Source organism: Lipophrys pholis (genome assembly GCF_963383615.2).
Source record: "Lipophrys pholis genome assembly, chromosome: 1".
Lineage (NCBI taxonomy): Eukaryota > Metazoa > Chordata > Actinopteri > Blenniiformes > Blenniidae > Lipophrys > Lipophrys pholis.
In genome coordinates, this window is record NC_137635.1 from 8,935,055 (window position 1) to 8,956,062 (window position 21,008).

The 21,008-nt window shown below is 42.3% G+C and overlaps 2 protein-coding genes across 2 annotated transcripts; one reads left to right on the forward strand and one right to left on the reverse strand.

Annotated features, from left to right (window-relative positions):
• The first annotated feature begins 2 nt into the window (after window positions 1-2).
• LOC308110241 (vesicular glutamate transporter 1-like) lies at window positions 3-12,561 on the forward strand. Its single transcript, XM_080464426.1, has 13 exons — window positions 3-661; window positions 5,377-5,629; window positions 6,271-6,389; window positions 6,501-6,615; window positions 6,742-6,829; window positions 7,622-7,708; window positions 8,226-8,362; window positions 8,658-8,807; window positions 8,950-9,082; window positions 9,839-9,949; window positions 10,052-10,179; window positions 10,602-10,671; window positions 10,779-12,561. Exons 1-13 carry the CDS (start codon window positions 600-602, stop codon window positions 11,078-11,080), a joined length of 1,755 nt encoding a protein of 584 aa, XP_080320552.1. The 5' UTR covers window positions 3-599; the 3' UTR covers window positions 11,081-12,561.
• A 2,119-nt stretch (window positions 12,562-14,680) lies between these two features.
• Window positions 14,681-20,089, reverse strand: LOC308110249 (uncharacterized protein). The gene is made up of 8 exons (XM_080464438.1): window positions 19,907-20,089; window positions 19,135-19,173; window positions 18,813-19,037; window positions 18,441-18,722; window positions 18,066-18,341; window positions 17,792-17,992; window positions 16,417-16,524; window positions 14,681-16,318 (listed from the first exon to the last, which is right to left on the reverse strand). The coding sequence occupies exons 1-8, from the start codon at window positions 19,953-19,955 to the stop codon at window positions 15,990-15,992; spliced, it is 1,509 nt and encodes a 502-aa protein (XP_080320564.1). The 5' UTR covers window positions 19,956-20,089; the 3' UTR covers window positions 14,681-15,989.
• Window positions 20,090-21,008: the final 919 nt, after the last annotated feature.

Below are 21,008 nucleotides of genomic sequence, written 5' to 3' on the forward strand. Positions count from 1 at the left end.
GCAGATAATCGACAGTCCAACCCACAAGTACTCCAGCGTCCCGGGAAGAACCTGCCCCCCACAAATACCAGGGAACTCAGGTACTAGACAGTGTTTACTCTCTCCATTCAAGGCTTGTGTCCTCCAAGAATAGCCGCTGCTTAAAACGCCGGGCTGCGGGGAAGGAAGTGACATGCTCCCTTCCACTCACTACACACACTTGGAGAGATTAGCGCGCAGGCGGCAGTAATCTGTTTCAGCACCACGGCCAGAGACACCGTTTGGCCATGAATCCTACCGAAAGTTGCCTTCAGCGCGCCGCGAACCTTTCTGGACACGGGAGAGTGTGAAGAAGTTCGTTTGGACCTCAAAAGGACTCCTGGCACGCTGGACCTGAGGATGTTTGCGCGCCTGGTCTCACACAGCTGAAGCTTTGGATAATCAGAGTGGCTGAACATAGATTCATTTGCACAGGAAACTGCCGGGCAAGGACTTTGTGGACTGAGTGAAATCTAGTTTTATGTGAGTGAAAAGCGGAGGAAGCAGCGGCTGTGCGCTCAGGCAGGAGCGCGTAAAGATCCGGTCCTGGAGCTCGGTGGTCCGGTCCTGGAGGCGTGAGGATGGAGATCCGGCCGGACAGGTTTAAGGCCGTGGCAGCCAAGACTCTCGGGAAAATATACGGGTAAGTCCAGTTCAGGTAGAGAAAGTACTGCAGGAACCACTGTAGACTAAAATAAGTTTTTATTTTATATCTTTAAAAAAAAAAAAAGTCGTTTTCCCCCCCATGTTTTTGCTGCAACACGATCAAATATGAGAATTTATGTTGAAAATATGAGAAAAAATTTTAATGATAAAAGCCAGGAGTCTGGATAAACTCACACATCTGTCTACACGGTTTTGAATGTTGTATGACTTTACATTGCACTGCAGGGATAAAATGGTCGGCGATCATTGGACTGGGCGCACAAATACCCTGAAACCTGAAATTAATCTCTGAAATCTCTCACACACGCATTGCTAACTAAATTATCCGCCTTTGCTCGAGGGGAACCATTAAAAAAAAAAAGTATCAAGTTTCATTTCAGGCTAAAACTGTTCTATCAGTGTAAGGTGACACGCAGGGTCGATATCTGGATCCATCCTTGGGTCCAGGCTTTTTTGCAAAGCTGTCACATTGTCAAATTACAGACTGTGTCTTTACTTCTTTTATAGATGGCGCATCGGGCGTTTCATGGCTGAGAAGTTAAATATTTCGTTTGCAAACCTGTTATATAGAAAATTGGATGTTTGATAACCTGGAGTTGATTCTTTGAAAGACCAGAAGCTGTGGCGTGCAGCAGGCCTCAGAGGCTTGTCTCAGTCTCCATTACCGCAGAGATGCCCGAGGGAGACTGTCATCAACTATCACCATATTAACACTTCAGCTTTTTCATAATGAGAAATGGCTCGTGGAATAAATAGCAACAAGACAACAACAAAGGTGGATTGATCAAAGCTGATTTATATATTTATTTATTTTTTAAATATAACGTGGTGAATCATTGTGACTTTCAAAAACTCTTATTTCCCTGTGATCAGTTCTGTTGGAAGTGAGTTGCAAAAAATCCAAAATAGATCTGAGTATAGTGTGAGAGGCTGTCAGGAGCCTGGACGGTGAGCTGAAAGGAAAACGGTATTGATAGACGCCCCTTTCTTTCTCTCAGGATTTGATGCAGCGTCTAAACACTTAAATCCTCTCCAGAAATAGCCTCTCCTCGTCCAAGCTGTCGGCCCACGTAAATCCCTGCAGGCCCGTACACCTTGGCCACCTCCCTCCCTCTCTCTCTCCTTCTAAGTAGTCCGGTAGCTTGTCATCTGGCCCCCTCCCCCTGTAAGGGCACCTGACATTCAGGATTAGGTCACTCCACCTACGGCAGTGAGCCCGCAGCAGCTTGTAAGCTTTCATTTCCGCAGCGCGCACGTGCTCTCAGGTGCCGCTCCCCAGGTGCGCTGCTGCGCAGCCGCGGTGCGTAAAAAGGCGCACGGACCCGCGCCGCTGCACGCAACATCCGGACCAGGAGGCAGAGGAGACAGCAGAAAGGAAGCTGCTTCTAGTTACTGCAGGACGACTTTCTTGCTGTTATATGTGATTTTAATGTCTAATGAAGATAAAATGAACCAACTTCATTTCAACCAGCGGGAAGTTTCGATTTTATTCTTTAAATATTTTACTCATCAAGCATCTTCTTCCCCTCTTGTTTTCTCAATGGTCTGCTACTAATCCCAGCCCGTAACTATTTTAATTGTTACTTCTAACCGTTTATTTCTACGATAACCACTGAGGAGACCAGGGGAAACTCGCAAGCATAATTTAACTGTATTTTATATGTTTTACCGTCAACATCAGGAGATTTAACCTTTATAACCGCCCTGTCAGCATGAGTTAGGCTTCATTTTTTTAATTACACGTTGTAAACGGCACACTTGTCTCATCATAGCTTAGCTACTTACTCTTTACTCATTCGGTTTTGCTGCAGCTCCTCTAACAGTTTACAGTCTGTATTTGTGTTACTAGACTGAGTTCAGTAGATCCTTGTACCTGGTGTCACAAAGCTTTTCAACCTTTCACACTATCTACACAAGTTATTTGACTCTCCCTGATCCAATCAATGTTTTCGAGCTCTTGACTCCGCTCTCAACCAATCTGCTGAACTCTCCTGACATTTGTCCTTGGTGTATGAATTAAGAGATTACCCTGGAGACACGGCCAGATATACTCTTTGAGCTAAACCATGCAAAGCTTGAGTTCTTATACACATTTAAGACTGTATTTGTTAAAAAAAAAAAATGCTGCAGAAATATTTTATCCAGTTTCTTAATTAATCATTTTTGATTTTTTATTTTTTTTTGGTCAGTGTGTGACAAGACCAACACAGAGAAGGTCAGGTCGCTATAGTGAGGATTACAACGGATTTTCCTTAACTCAGGGTCAGTCATGAAAAGCTGCCGCCAAATATATGAAGATAAATATGTGTAAAAACGGAGAGGTACATCTCACTCCCGGATACTGCAAAAATAAATTGGTGTGGACGAAGGAGGAGGTGCTGTGAATCATGTGTGAGACTGTGCGCGAGTCAGGGGAGCTGACGGTAAAAGGCAGGGTTAAAGATGAAGAGGAGACAGGAAGAATGAAGAGAGAGGGCCAGACCAAAATAGTCCAAGAGAGCCAGAGATATACATAATTTAACAGTGAGAATCATTAATACTTGATCAGTGTTGAAGATTGTTGGAATCCCTGCTTACAGTAACTAACAGAGCATGTATGTTTTATAATTGTGTAGCTATTATTTCACCGTCTCCTTGCAGTTGGAGGTTGTATTTGAAGGCTCCGGGCAGATTTATTGAACTGAAAGCCATCAATTGTGTAGTTTTTGTGCGTCGATCTGTGAGTGACTCCACAACCTCTCGATGTTATAAAACCGCACAGATGTAGACGTCTCTGTATGAGGGATTGTTCCTGCTGTTCTGATTTGATAAGACACAAACAAGAGAACGAACCGTCACTCTGAATTATTTAAGGAGATTGACATATAGCTGCACGTACAGTCCAAACAGTACTCGTCCAACGGTTTCTCTCAGCTTGTTCGGTGTTGTGGGTTGAAATGTTCATAATCACGGTTTGACAAGTGGAGTGTTCTTGTCTTCATGGTGATGATTAAACCATCCAGGTTACTGCAGCGACTGCGGGTGTGAAATGATGAAAATAATCATATTATTTCTTAACCCATCTCAGAAGAGACATCAAAGCCTTTTTGTTGTGTTTTACAGCTGTCAGACACTGGGACTCTTGTGCTTGTTGGCTTTTAAATATTTCAGAGTTTCTTGTTTTAATTTTGTTGCTGTGATTGTATCTCACGGTGTGTTTTTCACCCAGCAGTCGTCACACTATTTCATATGATGAGAATCTTTATAAACAAGCCTTTATAAATGCTATACTTACTCTCCTCTCTTTCTAACCAGGATAAATATTCATAAAAACACTGCGTTGAGGACTTTCCAACCTGATAAAAAGAGTTCATTTTAATACGAAGCAAAAAAATGTTTGTTGCTTGATTCTGCAAGGTTTACTTGTGTGTGTATGTGTGTGTGTGCGCGTGTGTGTGCACTTGTGTGATAAATAAAGCAGTATAAAGCTGGATCTGCAGTCCTCCGGTCTGATCTGAGAACTCACTGTAGCACATGCCATGTTTAATAGATGACTGCTGCGTTTAGATGCATATTTGATGCTTTTCAGACTGGCTGCTCACAAAGGTCGTGGTTTCTCTGGGCAACAACAGTTCGCCTCACGGAGAGAGAAGGAGCACAAGCTTTAGACGTTTTTACGTTTATCGCACTATTTTTCACACTTAGGGCGAACATCTGCATTTCAAAACTCTGTTGTTTATTAACACATGGAGCAGATGTGAAAAGTGAACGAGCCCCAGGGGCGAAGAGGCGGCTGTGCTGACTGCGTCTTGTTAAGGTGCTGGAGTTACCGGCCCACCTGACAGCAGAGAGGATTGTCTGAACAGCCAGAGCTCTGCACCTTTTTACAAGCCAAGCTGTCAGCAAGCTTGCCCTTCAGAGCAGAATCTATTTTCACCGGGGCAGCAAGGGGACGGAAAACCTCAGATTCACTTCTCTGCTTCCATTGGAAGGAAAATCAACATTAAAGAGGTTCAAAAGTGAGATGAACGTGATCTGTGACTCCACTGAGGGATGAATACATCTTATTTCTTATTTCTGTCACATCCTTGTGGCTGTTTTAGCTAAAATAACTCATCAATAGTGCCGACTGAGGGGGTTTTCTTTAGAGGATACTTGTGTGTTAAAGGTTTGTCCACATTGAGTGGAAGGGCTGCAACAGAACACCGCAAAGTTCTGTCAGACTGTCGTCATACATCTTCTACATCGCCTCAGCCAATCTCTAGTCATCTTATCCTGGGACCAATCCCAACAAACAGCGGTGTCTCACACACACACACACACACACACACACACACACACGATGCTCAGGGACGCACAGTGGTCACACGTCAGCTGTGGGATTCGAACCTGCGAATTCCTGACCCCGAGTCTGCTTTTCTAACCTCTTGGCCTCCACTGCATCCAGTTTACACTCATTTGGAGTTGTAGCAAACCTCAAATGCTGGATGGATGATATATTGAGAAAGCCCTGAGCCTGGAATAGAATCGGCTGTGCAGTGAAAATATTGATCACTACACCAAAACCCCGTCCTTGAAGGAGAAAATTACAAAGCTGTGCTAAATCAAGCACCTGCTCTTTATTTCAGTGTTTGTACATGATGGAACAGGATGGAACAGGATAACCAGACTGTCAGTTCACTCACTCTGGGTTTTCCGCTCCCTTCCTGACAGAGCTCTTGAGAAGAAACAGGAAAATGGCGAGACCATCGAGCTGTCGGCGGAGGGCCGGCCGGAGCTGGTGGAGGAGAAGGAGATGCCGGTGGTGGACTGCACATGCTTCGGCCTTCCCAGACGCTACATCATCGCCATCCTCTCCGGCATCGGCTTCTGCATCTCCTTTGGTATCCGGTGCAACCTGGGCGTGGCCATCGTCAGCATGGTCAACAGCCACACCGTCTACAGAGACAACAAGGAAATCATAGTGGTGAGTGGCAGCAGCAGGACGAGGAACTGAGTTTGGTCTGAGCTTGTTTGTTTCACTGGAGCAGAAAGCTCAGAAACACAAGGAAACATACATATCAATTTTTCTCCACAGTGGTTGGGATACGTGTTGAGTGCACACACCGTGACAGGAAATCACAGCTGAAGCATATTTTTGATAAGACGCACTGCAGAGTATAAACATTAAGGATGTAGCTCATATACACTGAAAAGTCAAACTTCTCATGCTGAGACAAACCAAAAGGTCTGCTGGGAGAAAAATGGACCGACCATTGTCTGACCAAGGGACGATCTGTAATGTTATTGCACGATTGTACAATAATGAAATAATAATGATGCAATTGTAAAACCTTAAATTCTCTGGTATATAGGGGTATTTGAAGTGTTGGACGTTTAAGAAAAGCTCCATGAAGATTTACTGTCCATTACTGAACCAGCGCAATGAAACTTGATGTGGAGAAATACTGCTGATTGTTCAGTAGGTGTCAGTGGAGGACCACGTTCCTCCTCCTCTCACTTCTCACTTCATCTCAACAGGATGTCGGAAGCTGTTAGATGCATGTGTTAATTCAGTGATTAACTCCCACTTTATAATGTGACGTTCCTTGTTGTCCGTCCCAACAGAAAGCCCAGTTCGACTGGGATCCAGAAACAGTGGGAATGATCCATGGTTCCTTCTTCTGGGGGTACATAGTGACTCAGATCCCTGGAGGCTTCATCTGCCAAAAGTTTGCAGCAAACAGGTCTGTGAAATGAGTGTCGTCTGCCAATAGATAAATAAATGATATAAAAGATGCATGTTATTATGCACAATGCTGAATTCTAATGTCTGAGTGCTTTCTTTCTCCCCTCAGAGTGTTTGGCTTCGCTATCGTGGCGACATCCTGCCTGAACATGCTGATTCCTACAGCAGCACGATGGCACTTTGGCTGTGTGATCATTGTCAGGGTGTTTCAAGGACTTGTGGAGGTGGCTTACTCTGCTTTTTTATATATCATACAGATGGTTGTCAATGAGCTCGCTTTCTGTTCACATACCAACTGATCAACGCTCATCTTGGTGCCAAGTCCTGATTTGACCCTTTCTGTGCCTCAGGGGGTCTCATATCCTGCCTGCCATGGTATCTGGGCAAAATGGGCACCGCCTCTAGAAAGAAGCCGCCTGGCCACGACAGCCTTCTGTGGTCAGTAGCTGTTCACCTCGGCCTTTAAACGACCTTCAAAGGTCACACTCAGACTCACAGCGTAAACCATTACGTCCTAAATCGGGTACTCCTTGAACATGACTTCACTGATTCAGCAGTTTTTCAAATAAAATTGGGTTTGGTGAAGATGCTCTATAACCTGAGTGAAAGCAGTTCCTGAAACAAGTGTGTTCACGAGCAGAAATAAATGACCAACACGCCCATGTAAAGTGAAGCCAGCGTGCTTCCAGGGCTGATGACGTCTCACAGACACAGTAGACACAGAATAATGTTATTATTACTCCCAGTCAGTCATGGTTCATGTCAGGAAGAACAGACAATATCTGGATCAATAAGGCGCTCCTCCTCCAGTAAACAGGAGTTTTGAGAAATAGTAACAGAGCTCCTCTTCACTCATGCTGACAGCCGGTTAAATCAGCAGGTCAGAGAGAGACAGCAGCTCACTTACAGTTTTCATCTACGACAAAAATTTTAAATAATGAGCCGAATTACTCATTTGACAGTAGTAATCAGTAATGGGATTACTCACACCTCACCATTTCTTTAGTCACACCACTGGGAAGACGCTGGGTCTGAAATATTTCACAGTAAATCTTATTTATTTTAAGTTTTTGTGGATTGTTTGTATTTTTAATACAACTTCAGAAAAACTTGGTGGATGTTTTTTTGTTGTTGTGATTAATCAACATTGAATAGATAAAACACTTACATGGCAATCCAGTAAGAAATGTACTTGACAGGTGATATAAATAATGTTTTCTACTCTTGTAGGTTCCTATGCCGGTGCTGTGATCGCTATGCCGCTGGCTGGAATCCTCGTCCAGTACTCAGGGTGGTCATCTGTTTTCTACGTGTACGGTAAGAGATCCCTGAAGAGCACGGATACACGACTGTTTTTGCATTCATAAAAAAAGGTGGTCTATAATCGTATGGTCTTCTTGAGTGATGTATTGGTGGTGTCCGACCTCCTTGACTCCACTTTAATTCTGCCGATGGTTCACACCACAGACTCACCGTGAGGACTAATATTGTGTATTGAAGCAGGACGTTCAGACCTGACTCTGCTTCGGGGAATCATTCTTTGTGTTTTGTAGCACCCTACAGTCATAGGCTGTCAAGGCGTCAACAAGATGATGCCTCCGTCTGCCAAAGCAAACACGGCAGAGCTTGGCACGTACTTAAAGCGGACAGGAAAACTTCCACAAGCCTGCACACTAATGAGGGGGAAATACACAGTGTTTCCTTTACAGTTTGTTCTTTTTGACCTTTCTCATTGTTTTGACACTTACTCTGCTCTTTTTCAACCCCTCCTTCCTGTTTGGCTACCTTCCCCACCCCCCACCCCCACCACCACCACCACCACCACCACCACCAGGAACCTTCGGTGTGATGTGGTACTGCTTCTGGATTCTGGTGTCGTACGAGAGTCCAGCAGCCCACCCGACCATCACGGAGGAGGAGAGGAAGTATATTGAGGAGAGCATTGGGGAGTCCGCCCAGCACACAGTCACGGTCAGTTCATCCACACTGCCTCTCTTTGGAGAAACATCTGTGCTCCTCTTCGTCTGCATTCAAGCAAATGTATTGATGTTTCACCTCACGACATGACTCATTGGTCATAAATGTATTCTGGTGGCTTTATAGCAGTAAAAGGTCTTTTCTTGTGGAGCACATTTTAACACTTGTCTTGCACCAACACTTCCACATCGGACTATTTGGACGCCTACTAACTGAGGCACAGCCGGTCTGTATTTGCACAAACAAGTCAGAGGTTCATGATTTAACGGTAAATCTTTTTGTTTTGCAGAAGTTTAATACTCCCTGGAGGGCCTTCTTCACCTCAATGCCGGTGTATGCCATCATTGTCGCTAATTTCTGCAGAAGCTGGACTTTCTACCTGCTGCTTATCAGCCAGCCCGCATACTTTGAGGAGGTGTTTGGGTTCGAGATAAGCAAGGTAACGCTCACCATACATGTGTACAACATATGTAGTCTACAACACTAAGAAAGAGAAGGTTTCTCATGGATGGATCCTCCAGAGATTGCAAATCAGTTGCATGAGAAAGCTCAGCTTTTTTTCCCCTCCCTCTCTCATTTAGGTGGGAATAGTGTCTGCACTTCCCCATCTGGTGATGACCATCATCGTGCCCATTGGCGGCCAGCTAGCTGACTACATGCGTTCGAACCACATCATGACCACCACCAATGTCAGGAAACTTATGAACTGTGGAGGTAAGAAATGAAAATAAGTTCAAAATGAAATGACTGCAGTTTCCTCCAACAGTCCAAAAACATGTTGTGAGGTCACTTGGTGACCTGAAATTGCTCCAGGTGTGTGTATGTGAGTGTGTGTGGTTGCTTGTTTCTGTGTGCTTGTCTTATGATGGACTGGAGACTTGTCCAGGGTGAATCCTGACCTCGCCCATAGTTGGCTGGGATCGGCGCCAGCGTCTATGACCCCGAGGGGTAAAGCAGCACAGGAGATGGTTGGTTGCTGCGTACCGTGCAGCAATTACACTGCAGCTTCCTCACATTGACCGTGAAGTCTCATCCTTGATGCTCGAAGGTCAAATCCGCAAACACGTGTTGGCATCTCTGTGCAAGTTTGTGAATTCTAATTTCTTTAGAGTCACATCTCTCAGTCACATGGACCTGAACCACGCTCGGCCCGGGCTAATTATAGCCGTAACTGTGTGAGAGCTTTGGTGAGAAAACATTTGCAGCTTCAAGCAAACGATGAGTCACTGTAAAGCTGAAGCGCTGTCTCTGTTTGCTATTTTTGAACTGAACAGAGAAATCGATGCTGAAGTGAAATGGAGAAGTATGCAGTGTACTTGAGCCACACGTTAGCCCAGTCAGCTGTATTTTATGAAAAGATAGACAAGAAAAGCACCTTCAAAAATGGCTTTCAGTTTAATATGTGCCACGTTTGTAACCGTTGAAAAAGTTCTTTGTTTCTGTGCGTGGCTTCTCTTCTGTCCCCATCAGGGTTTGGGATGGAGGCGACGCTGCTCTTGGTGGTTGGTTTCTCACACACAAAAGGCATTGCCATCACATTCCTGGTCTTGGCAGTGGGCTTCTCCGGTTTTGCCATTTCAGGTGACGCATGCTGTGCTTTAAGAGATATTTTCTGAACACGCCCTAGTCGGAAAGATTCATCATTTAGACGCAGGTAATATTAAAGTAATCTTTTCCTGGTAGGTTTCAACGTCAACCACCTGGACATCGCACCGCGATATGCTAGTATCCTCATGGGAATCTCCAACGGAGTGGGAACGCTGTCCGGGATGGTTTGCCCGCTGATAGTTGGCGCCATGACAAAGCACAAGGTGAGAGTCTCCAAACTCTCCGGCTGCATGCTGGAGTGGCCGTTCAGCTGTAGGATTATAAAAAAAAAACTACTATAGACAAAGGTGAAACTTTGACCTTTTCAAAGAAAACTAAACTTGTAGGTAAAGATGTATTTTATTTGTGTTTCTGAATCTGATCTTAGAAAATCTATGTGAGATTTTATTATTTCCATCTTCAAATCTGCTCCGTAAGAACAACAGATATTGATTCATTTCTGCAGTGAGAGTAACTCAATATAGGAGTACAATACAGAGATTATTGACTAAACACGACCCGTGGGAAGAGGCATGAATGCATGTACATCTATAGATCTAGAACTGAAGTCAGTATGAAAGCTAAAACCTATTCTTCATGCCTGAAATTCTCACTGACCTCTTGTATTTCCATTCTTCTGTGGCAGACCCGTGAGGAGTGGCAGGGTGTGTTTCTCATCGCCTCGCTCGTCCATTATGGAGGTGTCATATTTTACGGTGTGTATATTTTCCCTCTCATTCGGGGCCTTAAACATGTTCAGAAGCAGCGTCCTGTGCAGTGATTCCTGTGACTGACGACTGATCTAAGTGTCTCGGCTCTGCAGGCCTCTTTGCGTCAGGGGAGAAACAAGCCTGGGCCGAGCCGGAGCAGCTGAGCGACGAGAAATGTGGCATCTTAGACGAAGACGAGCTCGCAAACGAGACAGAGGAACTGTATCACACCAGCGGCGGAGGTGGCTACGGCGCCATGAATCAGGGATCGGATCCCAATGGAGGAGGAGGAGGAGGAGGAGGAGGAGGCGGTGGGGGCTGGGTGTCGGACTGGGACAAAACCGAGGAGTACGTCCAACCAGCCGGAACCAATAATTATCTGTACGGAGGAGAGGGCGGACGAGATTTCACATAAACCCAACAGATCCTCTGCACATGTGGCATGAATAACTTTGAAAGTGCAGATTTAACACGGAGCGCGGCAAAGGACACCTCCCAGCAAGTCTGGCTGTATGACCATAGCTGAACTGATTTCACAGAGACTGCACGGCGGAGGTGAAGACATTAGTAGATGTAAAATGTGTGTGATTGCAGTGGTGTACTTTGTGTGACAGAAAGTCTCAGTAAGAGTGTTTTAGGAAATCATCAGCCTTCCTGTTGGAGGAAAGCTGCACTTTAGGCCTCGTGTGGCTTCTTTTGATGTCTATATGTTGTAATAACTGTAGAAATTTCTACCGAACTGACATGGGTTTAATCTTTGCCTCATTTATAACTATATCCATCCAGGTAGTAGACACACACTGATCACACTCACAATTCACGACCAGGTGAGTATCTGTTGAGCGTGTTAAATTGGGTTTGAAAATGTATCTGGTAGTTCCTGTAACGCACAGCAGAGTACAAGTCTCCACTTATAAAAGCATGGATTTCATGCAGTGTTGTAACATCATTTTGTCTCCAGAAAAACTGTGAATTTATGTCCTTATTCTGCACACATTTAAGAAAAAGCACTGTGCCAATACAACAAACTATTTGTCCTATAGTATTGGTTTACTTACCAACAAAAATACCAATTGAACACCTGCAAATACCACAGCTTTTTGTGAAGTTGGAATATTAACTAGCTGTTCTTGATGTAGAAGAAAATGTCCTCATGCAAAAAAAAAAATACATTTTTGTACTCATGAGCTGATGAAAATGCCTGATGTAGATAGAAGCAATATCATCCAACAAGTTATTTATAGTCCTATCTCCCTTTTTCTTTTTTTTTAGAGCCGTTATTGTTTCTGTTGGAAAGAAAATCCTGCTTCTGGATTGTGTTTTCTATACTTTACATTTTCTATCTCCTTTACAAGTTTATTTAGATAAACAAGAGCAGGTGACCAGCGACCAGATGAGCTCCGAACACCGAAACAAACACAAGAAGCTCTGAGCTGAAGCTCAAACATTCTGCCAGCTTTTCTTTTAACAGTCGACTTTTATAGTTTCATTTTATGGTACTGCAAACTGAATATCTGTTAAATGAGCAGTGAGCTATGAACAAAAGAGGCTAATTAGCTACAGTTAAATAATGGCATTTACAAATGAATTTATGCATTTTTTATTCTTTAATAGATGTTTTAATGTACCAACTAGTACCAGAATATAAGGTAAAGTGAAATACAAACATTTCCCCGTATTAGGTGTTGGAATGGTACTTTTTCACTGAGTGGAATTCACATATAGAGTGGACATTAAATGTTAGGGTTTTTACTGTTTTTGTCTTCTTTTTTTTTTTTTCATTTGTTTTGGTTGTTTAATGTTTTCTTCTGGATCATAAACTCAAACTATTCATGTAAAAATCATGTGGAAAATATTGTATATTAAAACCTAGAGGTGATGATTCCTGTACAGTACAAATGACCGTGTTTGATATGACACACGAGTGTAACATTTTTTGTCTTTGCAGCTTTCCATTGCTTCATGAATGATTCAAGTCCCATCAAAGCTCTTTAAAGTGTCTGACACTGGGGTGTCACATTACTCCTAATGCTCTTCTCTCCAGACACCATATTGATCACCGAGGTAAAGTATGAGGAGCCTGGAAGTAACGACGGGAAAATAGATTCTGCTGGCACCGGGAAGAAAAAACCCTCGGTTGTTGTTCAAGAGACAGCCGAGAGCCAGAGGTTCAGAACTTCACCGAAACCGCTCTGGTCTCCAAAATCAATGGATTATCCAACATCAATCTGCCAGTAATGGAGGGAGAAACAGTGAAGGGGAGGATTAAAAAAAAAAAAAGCATATTCATTTCTGATATTTGATAACGCAACAGCAACACATCCGTGTTGTGTGGTAATACATTATGGTGCAGAATGTACAGCGTTAAAGGACTCAGGGAAAAGAATGCAAACAAGGAGGACGGCAGATTATCAAGGCTTTGCTTTCTACTGTAAATCATGTCTTGTGGCGCTTATCAGCCATTAGACTTATTATTAGACTCCCTCTCTGAAAAGACAAACAGGAAATGTACATTTGAAAAATCAATATTAAGCATTCAGTACATTCATCATCGATTTTTCTATTTTGTATGTAGATATTAATAAAAAAATAGATTAATTTACAATTTACAATGGTTTACATGATTGAAAATGTACATATTTCATTGGTTTCCGATGTGGTCGGGGGCAAAATGGTTGCACAGTTCCACCTACAAACTTGGATGAGGTTAATTAAAAATCAATGGTTTGACCTGGGAGGGTGAAATTCAGCACAAAAATTAGAGGTGGGCAGACTGATCCAAATATCGATGATATCAATTCCTATGCTGGTATCGATATCGAATGATACCAGTGCAATGACATTGATACTTGGCTTCAGCTTCTCACCTGCATGCATGCTGCTTCACTCTGAAGACTCTACCTGAAATAATATTTTGTTGGAATTTCCTGTGGGGTGATCGTTTTGTACACTTTGTTTATTTACGAACAAATCTCTAGGCATTACAATGTATGGGAGGACATTGTTTTGTTACTGCTGTTTGAACTTTTCATTTTGAAAAAGTAAATTTTTTAGCTATAAACCTTTCCCGAATTCTGTTCTTCGGTTAAATTAATTCATACACCAAAGGAAAATCATGAAAACACTTAAAGGTCATGAAAATGCATCCAGAATTAGCAATTTGATAATGCATTAACTTTGAATATTAAAAAATGTCAGATCAGAACAGTATTGGCAATACTGGCCCTTTATTTTCTTGGTCTCGGATCGATACCAAATCTTGCAGTATGCCACACCACGAGCAAAAATCAGACCTTGTGAAAGTTTATCTATTTCATTGGTTTGAGATATGTCCGGGGAAAAATGGCTCCACCTATAAACGTTCAGGTAAATGTATGTAAAATCAAACTAACTTACACCAAACCTCTCCATGTTCCAACATGCGTGGGTTTAAGAGGCCCATTCATCACTGCTTACAGCTTTAATTACAATGTTTTGTTTAATAGAATTTGCTGTTTGACTTTACATACGGTTTACGTTCCTTTTTCATCTTTTGATTTCTGGCGCTCAGCTTATTTTTGTGCTGTTTTCAGTAGAATCTGGCTGCTCTGTTCTCTCAGACCTGGCAACCCTGATGTGCAGCCCTGCAGCCCTGCAGCCCTGCAGCCCTGCAGCCCTGCAGCCCTGCAGCCCTGCAGCCCTGCAGCCCTGCAGCCAGCAGACACCTTTGGGTAATGATATCTTTTTTAAACACAAGCCTGTTTTTCTACCCCAAACAGGTTGTTTTTAAGGAATTGTTGAAGGTGGACTCAAAAAATAAAGTCTGTAATATGTCTGATGTGTAGCGAAAGACATCAAGGCTCAGATTGGACTGACGGGAGGAAGCAGGCCTCAGAACTTCTTTCTCAGCATACTTCTAGATAACATCTAGCCTCTTCACTATTTTCTCCTATTGAGTAACTTCCTTTGTTGGTTTTGATGTGTTGACTATAAATGAGAGCAACCTTGAGCAATGAGTTTAATAACAAAAAATATTGCTTTAAATATTTATTGTCACACAAAGTGTACAGCTGTCATGTTTGCACAAAACAAACTGACAAGAGAATGCTACAGCATGTTTCGCAACGTGAGCTTTTATTCTAATGAAGGCAGACAGAAAGACATCTCCAAATACAGAATAATGGGTCATTTCTCATGTTTACAGATGTTTTTTAAGGTTAATAATACAATAATAAAGCTGATATTCAACATCTCTGTACGTTAACTTCTCAAACTGTATCAAACATTTCTAAGCCAACGTGGATAAACACCATAATATGTACAAACTTGCCAGGTAATGTGGGAGGGATTAGTTATTATTGTACAAAGTGTGAGGATGGATGGAAGCAAAAAATACATTGATGGTATTTCAAGCAAATGAATATAAAACCAACCAAAACATTGTCACTGGTGTTAACTTACAGCTTTTAGATACTCTAACAACTCTGTCTAATGGAATATTTCTCCTTACTGCAGGCTTCCATATTCTGAATCAAGAAGTTACCTTACAGTCATGAAAAATGACAATTTTTCCTAAATCAGAACTCAAACGTTAGCATTGTGACTTAAGCAGCTCGCGAGGCTGCTAATCTGTAACTCTCAGCAAAAAGTTGCATAAAACTGAAGCTTAAAGGCTCCATCTTTATAGCTTCGTTTTATTGTTTCACTTCTCTTATTTTTGTCCTTCCTTTCTTACCTTCTCCCTCTTCTGCTGCTACTGGAGTTGCACCGATACCGATATCAGTATCGAGTATCAGGTCTTATACTGCACGGACTACTCGTACGCGTAAAAAGCTACGTGACGTCATGCGCCGACGGCAGGTACGCAGGAGAGCATGAGCGATTTCCGGAGATTGTCTTGGTGATTCTTGAATATTAATGCCGAATAACACGGACTGTAAATTATGTTCTGTCAAATATCAAAGGGAGGAGAAAGATTGTCCACAGCAACTTAATCACATTAATCACATTTGGACCAACAGAGTTCGCCCGATGTCGCTCAGTAGTTTAACTGTTCAGCGGATCCAGTAGGGCCGAGCTGTGCTACATGCTACATGATTAAACTCTGATACTCTGATACTCATTACCAGCCAGCTCGGTCTCGGTCTCCAGTGCGCATAGCACAGTGCGTAGATAGATGCTATGTTTACAGTAGTAAAGGAGTAAACTTGAGCCCTGAGGGCCGTTGCAAGTGCGCGGCGCAAAGTATGCATTAGGCTTTCTACTTGCATCAGTGCTCTACTAAAGGTTAATAATTGTACATACAAGTGGTATTGGGGCATCCCTGGTATAGTATACACCGTCTTTCATACCTGTGATGCTTCAGGCCCCGCCTCCCCCCCTGATGCCTCTTTACCCAGCGTGTGGTAGACGCCCTCCTTCATCTCCTGTTTCTTCAGCGCTTCGTACCCGCCTTCTGCTACTGCTGCCCCCTCGCCTCCTGATGCCCCCCCCGGACTCAGAGTGTGGTAAACACCGTCTTTCATTCCCTCTGCCTTCAGCGCCTCGTATTCACCACCTTTCCCCCCTCTGGCTGATTCCTCTGGATGAAGCATTTCGTACTCGTCCTCCTTCCCCCGGCCTTTGGCCATTGTCTCATACTGTGACCCCAGCGGCAGATCCTCATAAATGGGCCCTAAAAAAAAAAAAAAAAAGAGTGAAATGTGATGCAGCTTGAGAGCAGAGGACTTCGGTTCACACTCGCCAAGTGCTGAACAAGTGCTGATGACTCACCCGTCGCACTTCTCCTCTTGTACCTCACATAGTAAAGTGCCGCACAGCAAATCGCAATCACCAGCATGACCACAACAAACACAATTAAAATGATCCGAGAGTCCACGTCTGAAATAAAAACAGGCATCATATCAGGAACGTAAATCAGATGTTGACTTTTCAATGGATTTCATGCTATTTGTGTGTGCTTCTCATCTCATGAGTCTGTTTTTTTTCCAAGTATGTAATTTCATGCACACTGAAATACATTTCACACCATGTCATTTACAAGTCAAGTCCCCACTGGTTACGCTCACTATTGTGATTATTGCTTAATATCTACATTCATTTACAAAACAAATTTATATAGTTACGTTTTTAAGAATGAATGGTTCCTTTGAGAGACATACTTTGAATGACACAGAGCCTTGAGTAAAGCTTATTTTAGCTTTAGGAGCCACAAATAGTCCAATGTCATCTTGAGTGGTAAAATAGTGCCACAATAACCTTCAAATTCAAACTTTGCAGTTTTTACTTGTTGTGGCGCAGAGTGGACGTGGTTTTTTCCAAAAATCTCACAATTACCAACACAATAAAGCCAACTTAATAAAACCAAAATACAGTGAAATGTAAAAAAATAAAAAGAAAAGAACATTTTTATAGCTGTTGCGTTGTGTCTGCTACTCTTAAAATTATATATGTTTTTTAAATCTATATTTTCTTAAAATTTTGTACAATTTGCTTGGTGGTTTGACCAGCGAATTGTTATTTAATATGTTTTACACCCCTGATATGCGTAGATACTAGTTTCTCACAGGTAAAGCATGTCTTCTGTTGACATTGTAATTAAATAAGGTTAAGAAGTAACTAAAAACTTTCAGTACTTTTTTGAGAAACACTGCACTACTTTTACATTTAATTGTTGTAGTTCAATTCAATTGTAATTCAATTCAAATTGAAAGTAATCCCTCCACCTCCAAATAACTATTAACAAGACTGCAACGCAAAGTACTTTACACTGAAAAAATAAAAGTTGACGCCTGAATGACGCCACAGCCCCATACAACCCCCCCAAAACACACACATATAGGCATGCACGTAGTACGCCTGTGTTTACTTGCCACGCACACACACACACACACACCCTCAGCAATCACACACACTTGGCCAGTCATGTGTTGAATTAGGAACTAAAATGCATTTTTGTGGCGAGTGGGCTTGGAGTGCTGGGTGGTGAACATGTGTGCACAGCGAACAAAGTCATTGCAGTGACATGCATGTTTGTTTAGATCCCGGGAACTTGCCTCCGACAAATAATATCCCGATGACTAAACAAATCACTCCGTGTTGTGATTGTTTGCAGTGAAAGGATAGTTCAGCAAAAACATTCACTCACGAACAGATTTGCTGAGAAAGGTTCTCCTGCCGGCCCACACCGCTCGACAGCGATAAGTCCCACTTCCCGTTGGCTTCCGATCAGAGCTGAGACGTTCCCACGACTGACCGTTACTCCGGTAGTACCGATAGGACGGGTTGCTGGGACACAGTGGACAAGAGCAGGACATGTCTGTGGAGAGGACTGCGGCTGTGGGGCTCGCTGAGACAGAAACAAAGGTCAGACAGACTTTACGGGGCGATCAAACGTCAAAGAAATGACTAAGGATCAATACCGGCCAGCATGTCTTGAGTGTCAGAAGTCACCCGGTATGGAGAGCCACTGGTTTGAGCCTGATATGTGAATGTTGCGTGACACTTGTAGCTTCCCTCGTTAGAATCCGTCACGTTAGAGATTTTGAATGTGGTTTTGGCGCTTTCTGCGATCACTTTGTTGCCTCTGTAGAAAACAGCGCGGCTAATGTGATCTGTGCCCCACACAAGACAACGCAGAATCACATGCTCTCCAACTATCGCCGGCAGAGGATAGATTTCCAGTGACACGTCCTTATCTGAAGGGAGAGGCACATTCACATGGATAATTAAGTTGAACAAATTCAGTTTCACTGCAGAGAAAAGACGAGATGTTTGTCACGACCTTGTGTGCCAACCTGAGGTCCTGACAGTGACTTGGTTGCTTCTGCGTTCTTGGCTCTGGTCTGTACACCAGAAAATAGTCTCGGGGTCGCTCAGTTTTCCAGAATCAAACTCCAAAGTCACATCGTCGTCCCCCTGCAGCTTCAGAATGATCTGCTGCTCCTTCATCCCCTTTGAGACGAAGCACGTCCAGCCCAGCAGGCCGTCCTCGTGTTCAAGCTTCAGGATGACCGACCGGTCTGTCCGCATCACCGGCTGACCCGTCTGGATGATGAGTGAAGCGATCGGAAGGAACTCTGATTCACAAATAAATAACATGGCTGGACTTAAGTATGACCAGAAATTTGGTTTGTAGGAATTACAACTGAGTTTTATGATCTTTTTACCCTCAACATGGACTGTCAGACTGTCACTCTTTTGCCCGTTGCTCTCACATTGATAGGAGCCCGAGTTGTTGGGTTTGGCAGCCGGAATCGTCCAGATATTATTTGTCCATGTTTGTTCTTTATTGTTTAAATACCATTTCACTGAGTTCTCCTGCTGACTGCTGATGCAGTGCAGATGGAAAAGATCCCCAGTGAAGACTTGGTTTAACGTGGGGAACACAGAAACTGATGTGGCAGAAGGGCAGAAAAACAAAATGGTTATCACCACAAAAAGCTAAACAAACTGTTGGTGTGTATTGCTGTGGGTGTGATTTAAAATTACCATTTGGCTTCTGCTGACATCTGACCAGAGCTGGGATCACTGAAAGGCAATTATTATTATTATTATTATTATTATTATTATTATTATTATTATTATTATTATTATTATTATTATTATTATTATTATTTGTCCATCTCCATTATACAATCAACTAATTCAGTAATAAGCATTAGTTTTACCAATCTGACGAATAGCTTTACCCATTTCTTTAAATCTTATATCTTGATATCGTGATTCTTTTCTCAAAAATTGAAAGGAAAAATAACATGCTCAGGAAAGAGACGCCCCTAAGAATCATACATGTGATCCATGGTTTGTCATTTCCATTTGTTTGTCAATTTCTTTTTTTTATATAAAATGCACTGATTTTCTTTATCATTTGATTTAAATGGTATCAATGTTACTTGCACACTCAAAATGGAATGAAATACAAAGTTCGCAGAACAAAAAGTTGGTTGGATGAAGTTCACCCGTGGTATTTTCTTTAAATGATGACGGCAGAAAAAACCTCTAAACATACACATTTTGATTCATGGTATTTAAAAATAGTTTATTACTCTCTACTTTAGGTCACTTTTATTCTTGATGAGGGCTCTTGTTTTCACACAGGATGTTACATGAAGTGAGACGTAGCACGCTTAAAAACTTAAATCGGCATTGTATAAGAAAAATGAAGATTTACAATCGATTTCAACATACGGTCATAACTCTATCAATACGATTAACATTGATTTAAAATGACAACAAAACAATAAACTCGGGTCTTTCTTACCTGCCAAAAGAACCAGATGTCTTCCTGCCCACATCACCCAAAGCAACATGACAAGACAAAATACACAACAACTCAGGCAACACCGTGTGACCAGGCTCTCGCTGAAAGAGATTCTAGTGTTGAAGCATGTTGGGGAAGTTGGTGGCGGAAGGTGACAGCGGCAACTAAAAGTTGCAAGAGTGAAACTCTTTAAATAGTTTTTCTCCAGCATTACTTATACTTCCCCTCTTTATGCAGAAATCTCCTTCATGTCCTTCTGCGGGATCGCTGAAGTCACGGTCATATGAGCAGTAACTCAAAGTTCTCAGAAGAGCAATTGCACTAAACCGAGTTTAGTGGAAGTTTAACCTGAGCGTCAAAACGTGTGACGGCCTCAAAGATTAGAAGTTGCAAAGGAAGCTTTTACTCAACACTCTTCCAATAAAGGTAACCACAGAGAGGGTGAGGTTATGAAAACATTCACACTGAAAGCTGCTGAAAATGTTCTGCCTGAGCAGCAAAAAGTTTCCTTTTTAATAATATTAACATTCTGGAGAGAATCACAAAGATAAATTAAAAAAAATAAAAAAACTTTTCTAAAATGTTGTTTATCAGCATGTTATTTGTGCATCCAATTTCAGAAAATAGGAATTAGAATGTTTTGTATTTGTGTTTGAAATGCTGTTTTTAGTCAAGTTTCATTTTTTTTGTTAATTTCATAGTCAGAATTGAATCAAACACAAAGTCTATAAAACAAAAATTGCTCATTGGATCGTTTGAACCTGCTAAACATCCACATTTTTATTCATGGCATTTATTCTTTTGCATATCAAGTGCATATCCTTTTTCTGTCTGCAAGTGCTCCGATACAATTGTGCATTAAATATTTCATATTTGATTAACGTAAAAGTGCATTCTGAAATCCAGTTTTCCCGGTATGGAAACAATAGAAAGGTTATTATTTATACTGTATTCTGTTGTGCCGTCGTTTCTCTGGTCTTTTCAAGCTGACATCAGATGTGGCCTCTGATCTCAAATGAGTTTGACACTGCTGCTCTAAACCGTTACAAACAAAATATTCTTATTTGACGATGAAACACCAACGTTTTAAAACGACTAAATC